The 16,868-nt window shown below is 57.6% G+C and overlaps 1 protein-coding gene across 1 annotated transcript in view; it reads right to left on the reverse strand.

The window, feature by feature from the left end:
• The window catches only part of LOC141937033 (uncharacterized), a 32,133-nt gene extending 16,365 nt beyond the window's left edge, over window positions 1-15,768 (reverse strand). The window contains exons 1-11 of the mRNA XM_074854443.1: window positions 15,700-15,768; window positions 13,504-13,559; window positions 7,021-7,403; window positions 4,464-4,782; window positions 3,564-3,880; window positions 3,162-3,476; window positions 2,471-2,804; window positions 1,954-2,108; window positions 1,562-1,876; window positions 1,115-1,150; window positions 263-300 (exon numbers count right to left, since the gene is read on the reverse strand). Coding sequence (XP_074710544.1) covers window positions 263-300; window positions 1,115-1,150; window positions 1,562-1,876; window positions 1,954-2,108; window positions 2,471-2,804; window positions 3,162-3,476; window positions 3,564-3,880; window positions 4,464-4,782; window positions 7,021-7,403; window positions 13,504-13,559; window positions 15,700-15,768 — 2,337 coding nt within the window. The remainder of the gene's footprint in view (window positions 1-262; window positions 301-1,114; window positions 1,151-1,561; window positions 1,877-1,953; window positions 2,109-2,470; window positions 2,805-3,161; window positions 3,477-3,563; window positions 3,881-4,463; window positions 4,783-7,020; window positions 7,404-13,503; window positions 13,560-15,699) is intronic.
• Window positions 15,769-16,868: the final 1,100 nt, after the last annotated feature.

Here is a 16,868-nt window from a genome sequence, read left to right on the forward strand (position 1 = left end):
GCCATGGGATCACACTGTGCTCCCCTAAACCACTGCCTTGGGCCAGCCCAGGACTGCTCTGACAGCACAGCCCCACTGTGCTGCCCAGGCACGGCTGCCACATCCCCCGTGAGGGCAACACCACTGTGGAGATCCTCTGGGGCAGCATCACCCTCATATCATCCCTTTGAAGACAGCGCTCATGCCCCTCTGGCCCCTGGATCATGCCCCCCTTATCTCACCCTGGAGCAGCTCCCACATTTCGTCTGCACCTGGAGCTTGCCCCTGTCTGCCCCATGGGTCCATAGTAGGGCCCCTGTCCTGGGGGTGGGCAGGCCTGGACAGAGGGTCAGGCCTGGGGCCTGACACCATGGTGATGGACTCTGCTGCCTCACACTCCTTCTAGCATCTCCCTTGCCCCAGAGCCCCCTCCAGCACTACCTAGAGCACTGCCAGCCTTGGCCATCCCCACTCTGCCATTTCTCTCCTCGCCCCTTCACTACCTCCCCCCACCTCTGGGCTCTCTCCAGCCCTTGCTGCTGGTGGCCCATGGACAGGCACTCAGTGGGGCAGCACATGTGAAGGTGGCAGCACACAGTCTCATTCCCCTACTCTGCATGTGCTCCTGCTGACGACCCTCGCTGACAACCCTGCAGCACCCCACAGACATTCCAGGAGGTATCTCCCCCTGGGACCTCTGGGGAAGGACCCACCTCTGTGCCCAGCCCTGGTGCTCAGCACTTGTCCAGCCAGGAGGGCCAGGAGCAGGCAGAGAAGGGCCCCCAGGATGATGCAGATGATGACAGGCACTGAGACTCTCCCGCTGCTGGTCCGACGGCCTCGGGTGGAAACTGCAGGGGAGAGAACAGGGAAGGGACAGCACTAGACCTGGGAGAGGTGGAGGCAGCACCAGTCCTGACCCCATCACACAAGGCAGCAGAGGCTGTAGGGCCCCAGGAGTGAGTGTGGGGAAGCTTCCACACTGCTGACTAAATGACAACTCTCCCTCACACCCTGCCACCACCCCAGTGCCTCCTCCAGAGAGTTTCACACCACAACAAGGAGCCCCTTCCATCCATCTGTGAGTCACGGCCTGGCCCCGAGGATACCCAGCCCCAGGGGGAAGACAACTTACTTGCTTGGGGTGGGGATGTTGTCATCCTTCGTGTAGCTGCAGAGGAGGAAAAGGAGAGTGGGGCTGAGGCACTGGGTGTGCAGGTAGCAGGGAGCCTCCTCCTCAGCACACTATGGGGTGTCTCTGGGTGGCCCTGACACATCCAACACAAATTGCTCCTCCTGGAGTGCCCAAAAGGGAGGCCAGGCCTGGGCCCAGCACCTCTGCTCTGGGAGGCAGGCAGGATGGCACAGGCAGCCCAGGGGATATCCCTGGGGCTGCAGGACCCCATGGGCAGTGGCCAGAGGACATCCAGTTCAACCAAGGGTGCTCCCTGCCTGGCACCAGCCTCCTGCACTCTGCAGGAACATTCTTGTTCATGAGAGGTCGGAGGCCATGTCAGGACCTCATGGACGTCCCCAGCTCCCTGCCAATGCCTTACCAAGAGGTCCCAGCCCTGCCACTCACCTGAGCAGCGCACGGCAGCGTCTTCCTTATGCCGGCAAACACCGCCATCCCCAGGCTGGGCCCAGCAGTCCTGCAGGGAAAGCTCCGTCCCCTGGCATTCTACCTGTTCCAGCCAGATGGGGCCCATCCCCATCCCAAATGCAGCCTCATGCAGGGCAGACACCGCAGGGCCACAGCCCAGCTGCCTGCATGCCACCTCGGCATCCTGCATTTCCCAGGAGTCGTCACACACCGTCCCCCAGGAGCCACGGTGCCAGACCTCCACTCTGCCCGAGCACTCATCCTCACCACCCACGGCACGAATCTTCTCCCTGGCTGGAGAAGGCAAAGACCTCCCATGGCACCAGGACAGCAGGCAGAGCCCTGCCAGACACAGAGGGGCAACTCCTTACCTGTGCAGCTCGTGGAGTTGGGGCACAGGGCCAATGGGGCCAGGGGTATTTCTGGGCGTCCCCCTGAAGAAGGAAACACTGTGGTGAAGGAGTTGGTTTGGGGGATCATGCAGACGAGAGCGAGGATGAGCTCTGCTTGTGCCTCCCTGTACCATCTTGGTCATGGCAGCAACCGAACTGCAGTCATCCAGGGGACACGCACAGGACTGTGGGGGGACCCTGAGTGCTCAGCCCCAAGAGCACCCTGGTTCACAGCGCAGCAGTAGCTTGTCTATGGAGGGGAAGCTCTTCTGAAACCTGTCTGGTCTCTTCTGAGACCTCACCTGGAGATGCTTCTGCCTCCCCCAGGCGCTGCTGGCAACCTGGGTGGCAACTGCTGCTGGACGTGTGTGGCTGTGGTCATGTTTGTGCCACTGGCAGCAGCATGGTCTGACATGGAAAGGAAAAGTCCCTCCAGGCTCTTTCTCTGTGCTTGGCCATGGCCAGCAGGCAGCAGGAGCTGGGGTGACATGAGTACCTGGGAGGATCAGAGTTACCGTTGCAGGTGATGTTGGTCTCCTCTCGCAGGTCTTGGCATGACTGTGGGTTCCAGGGAGTGGAGGGACATTGCCAGAAGGAGCTGGTTCTCTCCCCACACTGCACGCGATCCAGCCAGGCAGGGCCAGACACTGCGCCAGAGGTCAGGCGTGTTTCCAGGGATCCTCCATCACCACAGCCCAGCTCCTTGCACACCAGTGTCACCGTGTTGAGAGTCATCGAGTTGGAGCAAACGCTCCCCCATGTCCCGTTGTAGAAAACCTGCAGGCGCCCAGAGCAGCCGTCACCGTTCTCCAGCCTCAGGTCCATGAACTCTGGGAGGAAAAGACCCCAAAAGGGGGAACAGGCTGCCCTGGGGCTGTGGGAGCCAGGACACCTCTGCACCCCCAGGCCCTCAGCCAGGCAGGACAGGGCCAAAACGTCCCCTTTGCACCCAGGGGCAGAGAGAAGTCCCTGATGGACAGACACCCCTGCCCTTCCTGCTAACCCTCGGGGGTGGCTGAACTCCCCAGGACCCCCAGTGGGACTGAGGGTGCCCATGCATGGGTGTCCACAGGATGGGCTCGGGTAGGAGCTCAGAGGCAGCCAGGGACCACCTCAGCCATGCCCGGCTCTCCCCACGTCCTGGCCTCCCCAGGAACCAGGCTCCCACCACAGCTCCTGGCACAGACCTGAGCAGATGACTCCCGCATCCTCTTTGTGCCCGCAGTCGTGCTGTCCCCAGGGCCCAGCTGGGCAGTCCCAGAGAGCAGCTTCGGCCCCAGAGCAGTTCACACCATCCAGCCAGATCTGCCCGGAGCCTTCCCCGAACCGAGCAGAACCGGCTGCCTCCACTGCCCCTCCGCAGCCCAGCTGGTGGCAGACGACGGCAGCATCAGACAGGTCCCAGCCATCATCACAGACAGTCCCCCAGATGCCCTGGTAGTAGATCTCCACTCTCCCTGCGCAGCGCCCGGCCCCGTTCACCAGCCGCAGCCACCAGCTCCCTGCAGCGGATACAAACCCCAGTTGCTGCCAGGGACTGTCTGCCTGCACAGATTGTCACCTGGGGGGGCCTGCGCAGTGCCACTCACCCCCGCAAATGACTCCCACGTCCTCTGCAACCCCTGCCACCAGCACGCTCTCAGGCAGGGAGGTGTTGCAGAGGCTCAGGTTGGCCTCGTGCCCTGTGCACCGCACCCCTCGCAGCCCCACGAGGCCCGTCCCACGCTCAGGCTTTGGGGGGTTGTAGGCAGTCCCAGCCTCCCCACACTGCAGCTGCCGGCACACCACGCTGGCTTCCTGCACGTCCCACTGGTCATCCAGGACTCTGCCCCACACCCCGTCCTGGAAGATCTCCACTTGTCCGTCGCAGCGGCTCCCTCCGCCCACCAGCCGCAGGGATCCAAAGCTGGCTGAGCCTGGGGAGAGCAGAGATGCCACAGCCATGGGTGGCACTGGGAGCATGGCACCCTTCAGGGAGGGGGGCAAGGGGGCATTTCCCCGCCAAACGGAACAAGATTGAGCCTGTGCTGATGAGAAGCAAGGGCACAGCGTGGGCTCTCTCTGTAGCTCACACCCAGGCCTGCTGCTGCTGGGGGCACCCAGGCAGCTCCTTCTGGGTGGTGGGATGAGGCTCTGCAGGGCTCTCTGTGGGGATGGGATGTGGGTGTCTGAAGCCAGAGGGATGGGGCAGAGCCCTGCAGCCCTGTCCAGGGCTCCTTGCACAGTACGAGAACAGTGGAGCCCAGGCCTGGTGGTGGTGCTGGGGCCTAAGCCACTGCTCTGGGGGCAGATGCGTGCCTTCATCCAGTCCTCAGCTGTCCCAAAGTGGAGCGCTCACTCTGAGCAGGGAAAGCCCTCCAGATGGCTCCTGGGGAAGCCAGGGTTTCTCCGGGGAGAAAGTCAGCCTGGTATGGCCACGGGACCCCTGATCTGGGTGGCCATGTTGCACACAAATGACAGATGGATTTAATGCAGCATTCTTCTGGCACTCACCTGAGCAAATGACAGCAGCAGTGTTCCCTTGGGAGCACGGTGAGGCCCCCAGGGTGGTCACTGGGCACTGCTGCAGGTGGGCTTCAGTCCCGTCACAGTGGAATGAGTCTCTCCAGACAGGGCCAGTCTCTCTCCCAAAATGCTCTCCTCCAGGAATGGACTCAGCAAACCCGCAGTTGAGTTGCCGACAGAGAACGTGGGCATCCGAGAGATCCCAGCGGGAGGCACAGAGGGTCCCCCACGTCCCCAGCACCTGGACCTCCACCCTCCCTGCACACACTGTGCTGCCGTTCACCAGCCTGAACCCTGTGTACTCTGGGGAGAGAGGAGGAGGAAAGAGGGGGGATTGGTGCTCTTGTACCCTCCGTAGCTGGCAGAGAGGCCAGAGGGACAACATGCCCTTGTTCTCCTTCTGCACTATTTTCATGCTGTAGATAACCCCACCCACCCCTCCTGTCCTCACACCTGGCCCAGCACGACCCTTGCTCTGTTGCCCAACCCATAGCACAGCCCCAGTGTTCAACAACCCAGTGCTTACCTGTGCAACTGACAACAGCCTTGTTTGCGTGGGTGCAGGGCTGGTCCCTGCGGGACCCCCTGGGGCAGGAGGTGAGAAGGGATTCATTCCCCACACACTGCAGCTCTCCATCCCAGATGGGACCCACCCCTTCTCCAAAAGGACTTCCTCCAGGGACAGGCAGGGCTGTGCCGCACTGCAACTCCCTGCAGAGCACGTCAGCAGCTTTGGGACCAAAGTGGGAAGCACAGACAGTTTTCCACTGGTCCCCGTCATGGATCTGCACACGTCCTGAGCAGCGGCTCTTCCCTTCCACCAGACGGACAAATCCTGGAAAAACCCAAAACAGTTGGAAGTTCCCAGAGCCCTCTGGCAGTTACATGCCCACATCCCACATCACCTCTGAGCAAGTCATGAGCAATTCACCCATTGCACATCCCAGAGGAAGCTGCTGGTGGAGTGTTGGTGACACAAACACATCCCGGCCCCCTTGCACCCCTTCACTGCACCATCACCTCACTCAAGGGTGTGTGTCTGTGATAGACCCACAGCACACCCTGTAAGCCATGTGGGTGCTTTTGGGACTAAAGTGTGAGTCACAGAGAGTTTTCCAAAGGTACTCATCATGGATCACTGTACGTCCTCAGGAGGGGCTGTTTCCTTAGAGCAGCTGCAGAGATTCTGGAGCTGCGAAAGACCCCTGAGAGTTCCCACAGCCCTCTGGCAATACCCTGACTGATCCCCAAGGTGGCCACAGACAAAAAGCCCTACGACATCCCCAGCTGCTCTCAGGGGATGCTGATGGCACAAAAACATCACCCCTCACCCTGCTGCTCCTCAGAAATCAGCACAGCACTTGTGGGCTTGCTTCTCTCCCAACAACCACAGCCACAGGAATCTCTCAGAGAAACTGCTGCTGCCCCAGAGACCTTGGGCTGCCCAGTACTGGTCCCTGGGCACTGTCACTACCCAGAGAACCTGGTCCCTGGGGGCACTGTCACACCCAGAGCACTTGGGGTTCAGGGAAATGGGCCCAGGCGCTGTTGGGTGCTGCAGCTTGCTCTGCCCCATTGAGCTCAGGACCAGGAGTGAGAAACCCCTTGGTGCCACGAGAAGTGGACCCCATTCCCACAGGGCTCTTGGGCTGTTGGGGCACTGCTGGGAGATGGGACACATCACAGGGCAAAAGTACAGTGAGGCTGTACCTGCGATCGGTGGCTGTGCACCACCCTGCTCAGGCACCTACCCAGAAAAGAGGTTCTCAGCCACGGCCAGAGTGCACTGCTGGGCATGCATGTCCCTGCCCGTGGCTGGGCAGAAAGTAGGAGAGTGGACAGAAGAACAGCCCTGGGCTTACACGAGCTCCCGGTGCAAGGGCAGGCACAGAGGAGAGACAGTAAGTTCTGACAAATCCCCCGTGGCACCTAGCAGCCAGAAGCTGGGACAGGCAGGAGAGGCTGGGCAGCAGGTCAGCACTGCCTGGACGGGGCCATGTCCCCATGCTCAGGCTCTCATGGGGTGACCTGGGAGAGGAACGAGGTGCCACGTGCCACCCTGCTCTTCTGCCCAAGCCCAGCGCTTCTCCTCTACAAGCAACCCCTTTGCCTCCGCTAATAGACTCATGTCTGCCAGGGGATACAAACCAACTGTAGCTATCATGCCTTTGGCCAGGACTGTGCGTGGCCACATGAGTCACTTGTGGTTCCTCTGGCATGGAGGCACCTGGCCCTCAGCACTGACAGACAGGTCCTGGGTGAACAGGAGAAGAAAGATGGGAATCAACAGACAGTGCAGGACAGGGATGGAGGGTTCATCTGTGGCAACTCAGGGGCCAGGCACAGTAAGGGCAACCCTTAGACAGGTTCCCACTGGCCTTTCCCCAGGGACTGGGGACACCAGTAATGACAGTGCCAGCTCAGCAGTGTGACCAGCCACATTGGGCAGTGCTCTGGTGCCTGATGGTTGATCCCTGAGGGCACAGCCAGGTTCCTTCCACAATCCCAACCCCAGAGATGGAGAATAGCTTGTCCCCTTACCTGAACAGATCACTCCAGCATCATGGGCATGAGTGCAGTCATTTTCACCCCATCCGCTGTGTGTGCAGTCAGATAGGGCAGATTCAGTGCCATTACAGCCAACATCATCCATCCAAATTGTGCCAGATCCTCGCCCAAAGTATCCGTACTTAGGAGCTCCAACAGTAGAACCACAGCCCAGCTGCTTACAAACCACTGCTGCATCCTTCATGTCCCAAGAGTTCCCACACACAGTCCCCCACTGGCCATGTTGTTTCACCTCCACTCTCCCAGCACAGCGACTGCCACCATCTGCCAGCCTCACCTCCACAGCACCTTCAAACACTGACACAGAAACAGTCAGGACAGCGCTGAGCCCCAGCACTGTGGGTCTGGGGGAAGCCCTGTCCAGGTGGAATCAGAGGGACCAGGGTGGGAGCCCACTCCCCTCCAGGCTGTCCCCAGGGCACTTCAGGGGTTCCTGCTATCCTCATGGGCTGTGCAAGCCTGGGGTGCCCAGCTCCAGCGGTGATGGGTCGTTTGTGGCTCCACAGGCTTTGGCACTTCATTCCAGCCCAACAGCTTCCTACCCCTGGCCCATGCCCACCCAGGGCACCTGCTCCTTCCCAGCCAGCACCATGAAAACAGACCTGTCCCCACCATAGCGCCTCCACGCATACACAGCTGCTCCTCCCCAGAGCCCCCAGCTCCCCTGGACCACAGCCTGCCCTGGGCCCCTCCCAACTCATCCTCCACCCTCAGGCCTTTCTGTGTGCCCTGTGCATCAACATGATGGTCCCAGCGAGGCCTCCCAACCCATGCCCCTCCTTGTCCTCAGGCATAAGCTTAGCCCTGCCCTTGTCTAGGATCTCCCAGGACGGCCACCTCTTTGTGAGCCTGTGGGAACAGACACCCCACTTCCCTTGCCTCCACAAGCACAACCTACTCCTGCTCAGGCTGGGTCTCACCAGGGCAAGACTGAACTGCCCACACCCCTTCCCAGGTACCCCCCGAGGCTGACTGTGCCTCTGGGATAACAGAGCAAAGAGCCACCAGTTAAGCCACCACCAGCTCACAAGGAACAGAGCTGGCAGAGCCTGGGCTCCAGGAAGGGTGCCCAAGGATGGCAAAACCATGGACACACCCAGGCACTAACGGCCATAAAAGTTGGAGTCCTGGAAACAGAAAAGCCCTTCTCCCATTCAGAGAAGCACAGGGTCAACGAACCTGTTCACCTTCTCCCCCTTGTCACATTGACACACGGGAAGAAGCCCCATTTCCAGAGGGATCCCTGTGGTGCTCCTTGGCCCCAGCACATTGTAAGAGCACAGCCAGCATTGACTCTTGCACAACTGCAACCAGAGGAGCAGCTACAGTAATTAAGGGGACACAGTCCCTCTGTCCCCATCCTGAACCTTTCTGCAGCCCTGCACCAAATTCCTGAGGACAGAACAGAAGTGGGACATTGGCTTCTGTCTCTTTTCCTGCATAACTGAAGACTGCAGAAGTCAACATCACCCCTCCTGGTCTCACGCCAAGGCCAGCAAGGTCCCTGCCCTGCTCCCCTGCCCCCAGCACAGCCCCAGTGTTCAACACCCCTCCCTGAGTCCTTACCTGAGCAGCTGACAACAGCCTTGTTTGCGTGGGTGCAGGGCTGGTCCCTGCGGGACCCCCTGGGGCAGGAGGCGAGAAGGGATTCATTCCCCACACACTGCAGCTCTCCATCCCAGATGGGACCCACCCCTTCTCCAAAGGGACTTCCTCCAGGGACAGGCAGGGCTGCGCCACACTGCAACTCCCTGCAGAGCACGTCAGCAGCTTTGGGACCAAAGTGGGAAGCACAGACAGTTTTCCACTGGTCCCCGTCATGAATCTGCACACGTCCTGAGCAGCGGCTCTTCCCTTCCACCAGACGGACAAATTCTAGAAAAACCCAAAACAGCTTGGAGTTCCCAGAGCCATCTGGCAGTTACATGCCCACATCCCACATCACCTCTGAGCAAGTCATGAGCAATTCACCCATTACACATCCCAGAGGAAGCTGCTGGTGGAGTGTTGGTGACACAAACACATCCCGGCCCCCTTGCACCCCTTCGCTACACCATCAGAGTACTCAAGGGTATGTGTCTGTCACAGCACCAGGCACCACTCAAACTGCTGCTGCACAACGTGCCCTGTACTGCCTGGCATGGTCCCCCCAGCACCGCAGAGGTGTGTGCAGTTTGGGTCCAGGAGAAATGTCCCAGATGATAATGACTGCTGCAGCCTGCTCCATCCCTGCAGAGTATGGGACCAGGTGGGGTCATCATCTTGATGCAGCCATAAATAGAACCCGCTCCCAGGCGTGTTCTGGGGTTTTAGGAGGTTCCTGTTAGCAGGGAGATTTCACTGAGCACAGCATCGGCACAGCTGTTACCATGGCTGGTGCCTGTCCAGAGCCCTCCAATGGCTGCTCTGAGGGGATGTCGTCAGCCAGGGACACAGGACTCTGCCCAGGGTGCACAGGTCCCAAAATGACAGTAAGGCAGAAGGGCAGGAGACCCGCACATGCCCCTGGGCTCACGCTGGCTCAGAGGGTAAGAGCAGGCACAGATAAGAATCAGTGTGTTTGGCCAAAGCCCCTGTTTCATGGGGCAGTGTGGGGAGCTGTGGGCAGTCAGGAGGGGTTGGGTAGCAGGGCAACACTGCCTGTATGGGGCCGTGTCTCTGCAGGGTTGTCACAGCCCCAGGGACGTGCTAGTGCCAGCCTGGGCACGCGGTGATGCAGTAGGGAGCGGCCAAAGTCAAGTAGCTGCCAAGCTCTGAGGCCTCACAGTGCCGAATCATACAGCTGAGCCCTGGGGACAGGAGGCGAAGGGCTGTGTGCCAACCTGCTCCTCTGCCCAGGGCTCCACGCTCATGCTCTCTGAAACGGCCTTTTCATTCAACTGAGGTACTCATGCCTGTGAGGGCATATGACCAACGGGGACCAACCATCTCATGCCGTTCCTCCAAGGTCTGGTGTTCTGTGAAAGTCCCCCCACAGGTTTCTCCAGCACAGGACCCTCAGCATGGCTGGCTGGGAATTGGCAGAATGGGTGGAGACCAGTGGATACCAGTGAACACACTGGGACAGGGATGGAAGGTTCATCTGCAGCCCAAGACACAGACTGAAGGGGCCTGAGACCCTGTGGCAGGGTTAGTTCACCCAGGTTTAGGGTCCCTCTCAGCTTTCCCCAGGGACTGGGGACATCAGCAATGACAGTCCAAGCTTGGCAGTGTGACCGGCCACATTGTGCTGTGCTCCAGCACCCGCTTGTTGCTCCCTGAGGGCACAGCTGGATCCCTTCCACTGTACCAGCCCCAGATTAGGGAATAGGTTGTCCCCTTACCTGAACACATCACTCCAGCATCACGGGCATGAATGCAGTTATGTTTACCCCATCCTCTGTGTGTGCAGTCAGACAGGGCAGATTCGATGCCTTTACAGCCAACAGCATCCATCCAAATGGGGCCAGAACCTGGCCCAAAGTGTCCATACTTAGGAGCTCCAACAGCAGACCCACAGCCCAGCTGTTTACAAACCACTGCTGCATCATTCATGCTCCAGTAACGACCACACACGGTGCCCCACTTGCCCCTGTGTTTCACCTCCACTCTCCCAGCACAGCGACTGCCGCCATCCGCCAGCCTCACCTCCGCAGCACCTTCAAACACCAACATCAGATGGGTCAGGAGAACACCAAGCCCCAGCACTGTGGGTCTGAGGGAACCCCTTGCCAGGGTAGAGTCAGAGGGACCAGGGTGGGAGCCCACTCCCCTCCAGGCTGTCCCCAGGGCACTTCAGGGGTCCCTTCTATTTTCATGAGATTCACAAGGCTGGGGGTGCCCAGCTCTGGCCCTGCTGGGTCATTTGCCATCCCACCACACAAGGCATCTTTTCACAGCCCAGTGGCTACTTACCACCTGCCCATGGCCACCCACACACTGCCCAGCCCGTCACTGGGCATCTGCTCCTCCCCAGCACCCCCTGAACAGCCCCATGTGCCCAGGCCTGCATGTTCCCATCCAAACTGCCTGCCCCAGCACCATCCAAACCCACCTCCATGCCCAGGGCTTTCCATGTTCCTACTGAGATGATCCAGAAGCTCCCCACACCCACATCCCCTCCTCACCCCTGGTGTCAGCCGAATCCCTGCACTGGGCCAGACCCCAGGCAGGTTGTCCCTCTATGGTAGATGCTCTCGGTGGGGTACAAACTGCCCCTGTGGGGTCATGGCTCCCCTAGAACAAGGGGGCAGGGAGCAGCACACAAACCCTTCGGGGCACCTGAGAGCTTGGCAGTGCCCTGGGGGGATCTCTGGGTGCTGCCATCACCCACTAGGCCACCATTGGCTCCAAGGCACAGTTCTAGGGAAGAGGGGGTACCAACGGATACCCTAGGACAGGGTGTCTGTGAATCCAGCCAAGCACAGGCTGCCCTGTGGAACCCTGGAGAAGGAGATGATACTCTCTCCCACCCAGGTGGGCACAGGGTCCAGGGACTTGAGCACCTTCTGCCCCTCCTCTCAGTAGCACCTGCAAAGAATCCCCATTCCCCGACAGATCCCAATGACCATGCTGGTTCCTGCTGGCCCTGTGCTGTGGGACAAGGGAGATGGCACTTACCCCTGCACAGCTGTACCCAGAGGATCAGCCACAGCATCTGAGGGGACAGGAGTCCCTCTGTGCCCATCCTGAGCCTCCTGCCCTGACCGCACATCCCTGCTGCGCCACACTCCCTGCCACAGCTCCTGGGGACTCGTGGGGACAATGACGATGACAGGGCAATATATCTCTGCTGATGCCAGCCCAGCTACAAGAGGAGCCAATCAAAGCAGCAGCCCCTTTTTAGACATTATCGGGATCTATCTCCCCTCCGACACAGCCCAGCCCTCCAATGAACTTCTTCAGTGCCATTCATGACCATATATGAGGGATGGCTCCGCTGCAGGTGTCACGTCACTGTGGTGGTGGGGCGTCACAGGACAGGGTCAGTTGTAGTGGGGGAAATGGGTTTTTCATGCCTTGAACCCTGCTGTGTGGACCAGGAGCACTGAGCATCTCCTATACTGGGCACAACCAAGAGCCCAAACTGCGAGTGTCCAGCCATCCCCATGCCATGGGAACCACAGGGCTGGGACTGCACCGGGTGCTGTGTCAGGAAGGGAAGGAAACAGCCCCTGCCCCTGCTTCAGACCCCTCTGTACTGGGAGCAGCAGCTGGGAAAGGGCCTTATCCCAGGCCAGAGCCCCATCCCAGGAGCATTGGCTCACCCGTCCCTCCCTGGAGAGCCCCACGGAAGGCCCCTTCCAATGAGATGGAGCTGTAGTTGGGTCATGTCCCTGTCCTGGCAGCAGACACACAGCTCAGACATATCCCTGACTCTCAGCATGTCACCAAGGGGCCGTTATTCCCCACAGGTGGCTTGGGAGCTGCAGGCTGCAGGTGCACAAACCACAACCCACGTGACCCTGCGCTACCCCTGCAGAGCCCGGGCAGGAAGTCTGTGGTTTCCTCCTGGCGCAGAGCCCAGGCACATCCCTGCGGTGCCCCCAAACCCCCCCACCCCAACAGCTCCTGCCAGGGCTGCAGGGGCTGCTCCTTCAGCCTTGCAGACACGGGGCCAGTCAGCTCTTGCCCCTGAGATGCCCCTCTGATGCACACGGCCGCTCTGCGCTGAGCCCCACGGCCACGGGGTGCCATTGGTGATGTGACTTCACACCCTTCTATGGCCACCACTGTGTGCTCATGAGTTACACTGACAGTGACCTCACACCCTCCTGCTGTCACTGCTGTGTGTGCATGAGTCACACTGTCACACATGTGTGCGGTGTATGGACTTCTGCTGGTGATGGTTCTTCCAAAAAATACATATTTGGGCACAGTCTAAAGATCATTAGGTGACATCAGAAGCACCTACACAAGCTATGGGACAGATCCTGGCCTATCAGCTGCTCAGCCATCAGTGACATCACAAGCTCACACACAGCCATGGGCATGCTCCTGCCCTATCTGCTACTCAGCCACAGGTGATGTCATAGTGTCTACCTCTGATATTGGCCTGTTGCTGGCCTATCGGCTGTTCAGACACCAATGACCTCAAACCCACTGACACAAACTATGGGCCTGCTCCTGCCCTATCAGCTGCTCAGGCAGCAGGGACATTATAAGCACCTACACATGCCGTGGGCCTACCCCAGGCCTATGAGCTACTCAGGTGTGAGTGACCTCATTAGCACAGACACAAGCCATGGGCCAGCTCCTGCCCTATCAGCTTCTCAGGCAACAGTGACCTCAAAACAACCTACATGTACTTGTCGTGGTTTAACCCCAGCCAGCAGCTCAGCCCCACACAGTCCCTCACTCACTATTTCACTAAATACAAAGTTAATTCTACCCCAGCCAAAACCAGTACAATGCCAGATGCCTGCTCCTGCCCTGTCAGCTACTCAGGCACCAGTGACCTCACAAGTACATATACACCCATTCTTCATGTTCTCGCTGTTGACGTATTCGGCCTCTGGTGACCTCACATGCACCTGTAGAGGCCATGCACCTGATCCTGGCCAATCAGCTATTCAGCCAAGAGTGACATCACAAGTACATACCCAATGCATTTGTCTCCCTCTTGCCAATCAGCTACTCAGACACCAGTGACCTGACCACCACGCATCCCTCCACTTGTTATCTGCTTGCCTACAAGATAAGAAGGCACAAGTGACCTCACAAGCTCTGACACAAGTCGTGTGCATGCGCTTGGCCTATCAGCTACTCAGGCACCAGCAATCTCACAAGCACTTACACAAGCCATGTGCCAGCTCCCAGCCTGTGATCTACTCAGGCACCAGTGGCCTCGCAAGCACATACCAACCTAGTTGCTGTGTGCTCGTGTGGTGGGGTAATCCCGTGTGGCAGCCCCCACCCAGTCACTTGCTCACTCCCCAGCAGCAGGATGGGGGAGGAAACTCAAAGGAGAAAAGTGAGGGAAACCATCTCATGGGTCGAGATAAAAACAGTTGAGTAAGCAGAGCAGCAATCACTCAGAGCAGGAGATCAATGCCCGGTCAGAGACTGTGAGCAAAGGATACTTTGAAGAACACCCCCCACTCCGCCTGTTTTATTGTTGATTATGACATCATATGGTGTGGAGTATCAATTTGGTCAGCTGGGGTCAGCTGTCCTGGCTTTGTCCCCTCCCAGCCTCTTGCCACACCCAGCCTCCTGCTTGACAGGGCAGAGGGAAAAGGCGAGAAGGCCTTGAAGCTGTGCAAGCACTGCTCAGCAACAATGACGATATTGGGGTGTTATCAAAGCTGTTTTGGCCTCCAAGGCAAAGCACAGAACCATAGGGGCTGCTGAGAAAAAAATTAACTCCATCGCAGCCAGACCCAGTGTAATCCCCACCCCTTATTCCATATCATGTGCATCCTGCTCAGCTCCTACAGTATTCAATACATCCACCACCACCCCCTTCCCCATCCCTTGACATGACATGCACAGCAGACTGGGTTTGGCTGGTGTGGCTCAGATGGACCTGGACAAGTCCCAGCACACGCCTGACTCCTCACCTCACTCAGTCAGCCAGAGCTTTTGGAAATATTCAATCAGGTTATCAACCTAATGTCACAGTCCACTCGGTGGACTCGTGATGGTTCGTTTGCTACGATCTCGAAAGTGCAAAATTAAGGTGACCAACACCAAAGGGGATAGCAGTAATCAAACAGTGCATCTTTATTGGGTTGCCTGTGAAGAGGCACGCGATAGTTAGAGATGGATGAAAGAAAGGAGAAAAGTAAAGTTAAGTTTAGAGAGAAGAGGGAGAGAGATTATAGCTACCACCGCTGATCTCACGATGTCCTAACGGTCCCGGGTCCAGCTGATGCTGCGTCGTCGATCGTTGTGGTCCTTGGTGGGGAAGCTTCCAATTTTCATTGTCCAGAAGTCATCTTTTATGCTTAGTAACACACCTTGCTCCACCTCTGCCTCAGGGGTCTCCGCCCTTCTCAGAATTCAATTATCATATCTCCACCCTTCTCGAGCAAGGCCATCGCGCGTGCACAGGGGGGAGTGTCCGAGGTGTGGTCAGTCTTGAAGGCGGGTAACCTTCAACCAGGAGGTGTGTTTTGGTATTATAATGAAGCAAAGTTCATCTGAGGTTCATGATTTCTTCATCAGTGTTATGGCAACAGTCACGATCCATCTTTTTTGACAATGGCTATGCAATTATCACTAACCGCTCTGGCTAGGCCCAGGTACCGAAAAATATCGCAACACTCTTTGTACTACACGGCTCAGGCACCAAAGAACAGCACTGCACTGCCTGCACCACACGGGTCAGTACTCAGGAGAACAGCACAGCACTGGCTGTGCCACACAGTTCTGCATTCAGGAGCCTTTGCACCACATTCCATTCCAGGGGTCGGCAACTGCGCTCCAAACAGGCCGTTGTCGGGTACCTCACTGTCCATGTCCCTGATGACAATGTTGAGACAATGCTGATCTTCTGACCGACTCTTACACCTAAGGACAAGGAAATTTATGTAGCACCAGCCTGCACGACAAAGTGGTCTTACAGGTAGCTGTGAGACCCTCCACAGCCATGGGGAAAGGGAGTTCCCCACCAACACCCTACCCCTCCGTTTGGCACCTCAAAATCCAGTTTGTGTTTCATGGGCAAACCGGCAAGTTCCTCTGGTTCTCATGGTCTTTCTTGGCATCCCCTCTGGGTCTTTTCACTATTATCCCCATGCACATATTCTTCTGAAGTTGGCATTTTGTCCTGGTTTTCCATGTTCACAGACAGTGTTGCCTGTGCCTTGCAGCACCAAGAAGAGCTCAGAGTCTGCCCCAGTCTACCTTGCCTGGCCGTCCGGCAGGGCTGGGCTGCTGGGGGCCTTCCAGTCCAGCTGGCAGGATCGGGCTCTTCTTTGGATGTTACAGGAATGGCACTGAGGGTCCCTTAATGGTGTCCTGGGAGGGGCCATAGCCCTGGGGCATGTTCCAGCTTGTCTGTGTCCCCCTCTACCTTCTTGAGGTTCCCCCAGCCCAGACATGTCTGGACTTCTGCAGACTGGTAAAGTAGGGGACCTCCACTCAGCTGTTGACTTTTCTGCCTGTTCACATTTCAACTCTAATTGTTCATTCCCTTAGCTCTTATTAAAGCAGGTTTTATCCATTCTATACCTTTGTGGTAATTGTTATACAGATTTAATTTCTCCGGCTTTATAAATGTTTACGTACATATATAAATGTATACACATATATACATGTATAGAGGTATAGATATTTAAAATGCTTTATCTAACCATAAATAAATAAAAATATATTTATACTTATTTGTATACTCAGTCATATATAGATTTCTAAAAATATGTATATCGTCTATAAATATACATATTTTTATATCTGAGCACTCCCTTGTCCAAAGCAGGCAGGCAGCCAATCACAGGGCTGCATAGGAACACATGGGTATGAAGATGTCAAAACATGGCTGCCACCCAATCACAATGCAGTATGAAAACATGTGGGGAATGAGACTGTCCAAAGCAGCGGCTCCCTGTACGTAATGACAGCGGCTTCCTTTGCTAATGTGCCTCTGAGTGCGCTGGAAGGGGAGGCTCCTCTTGCCGCCAGTCATAGGATTCCCTGAGAACAGGGGGGGGTGATGTTGTCAAGCGATGGCCGTCAGCCAATCACAGAGCAGTACGATCTTTAAGAGTGGGTGGCTCACTCTCATAAAATGGCAACAGGCATCCATAAAATGGCAGCCCTCCCAGTTGGTGGCCAGCACAAAATGGCAGCCCCTGGGTGTGTAAGGGAAGGGCCTTCTGCGTCAGATGTACTTTGGG

Source organism: Strix uralensis, chromosome 36 (genome assembly GCF_047716275.1).
Source record: "Strix uralensis isolate ZFMK-TIS-50842 chromosome 36, bStrUra1, whole genome shotgun sequence".
NCBI lineage: Eukaryota > Metazoa > Chordata > Aves > Strigiformes > Strigidae > Strix > Strix uralensis.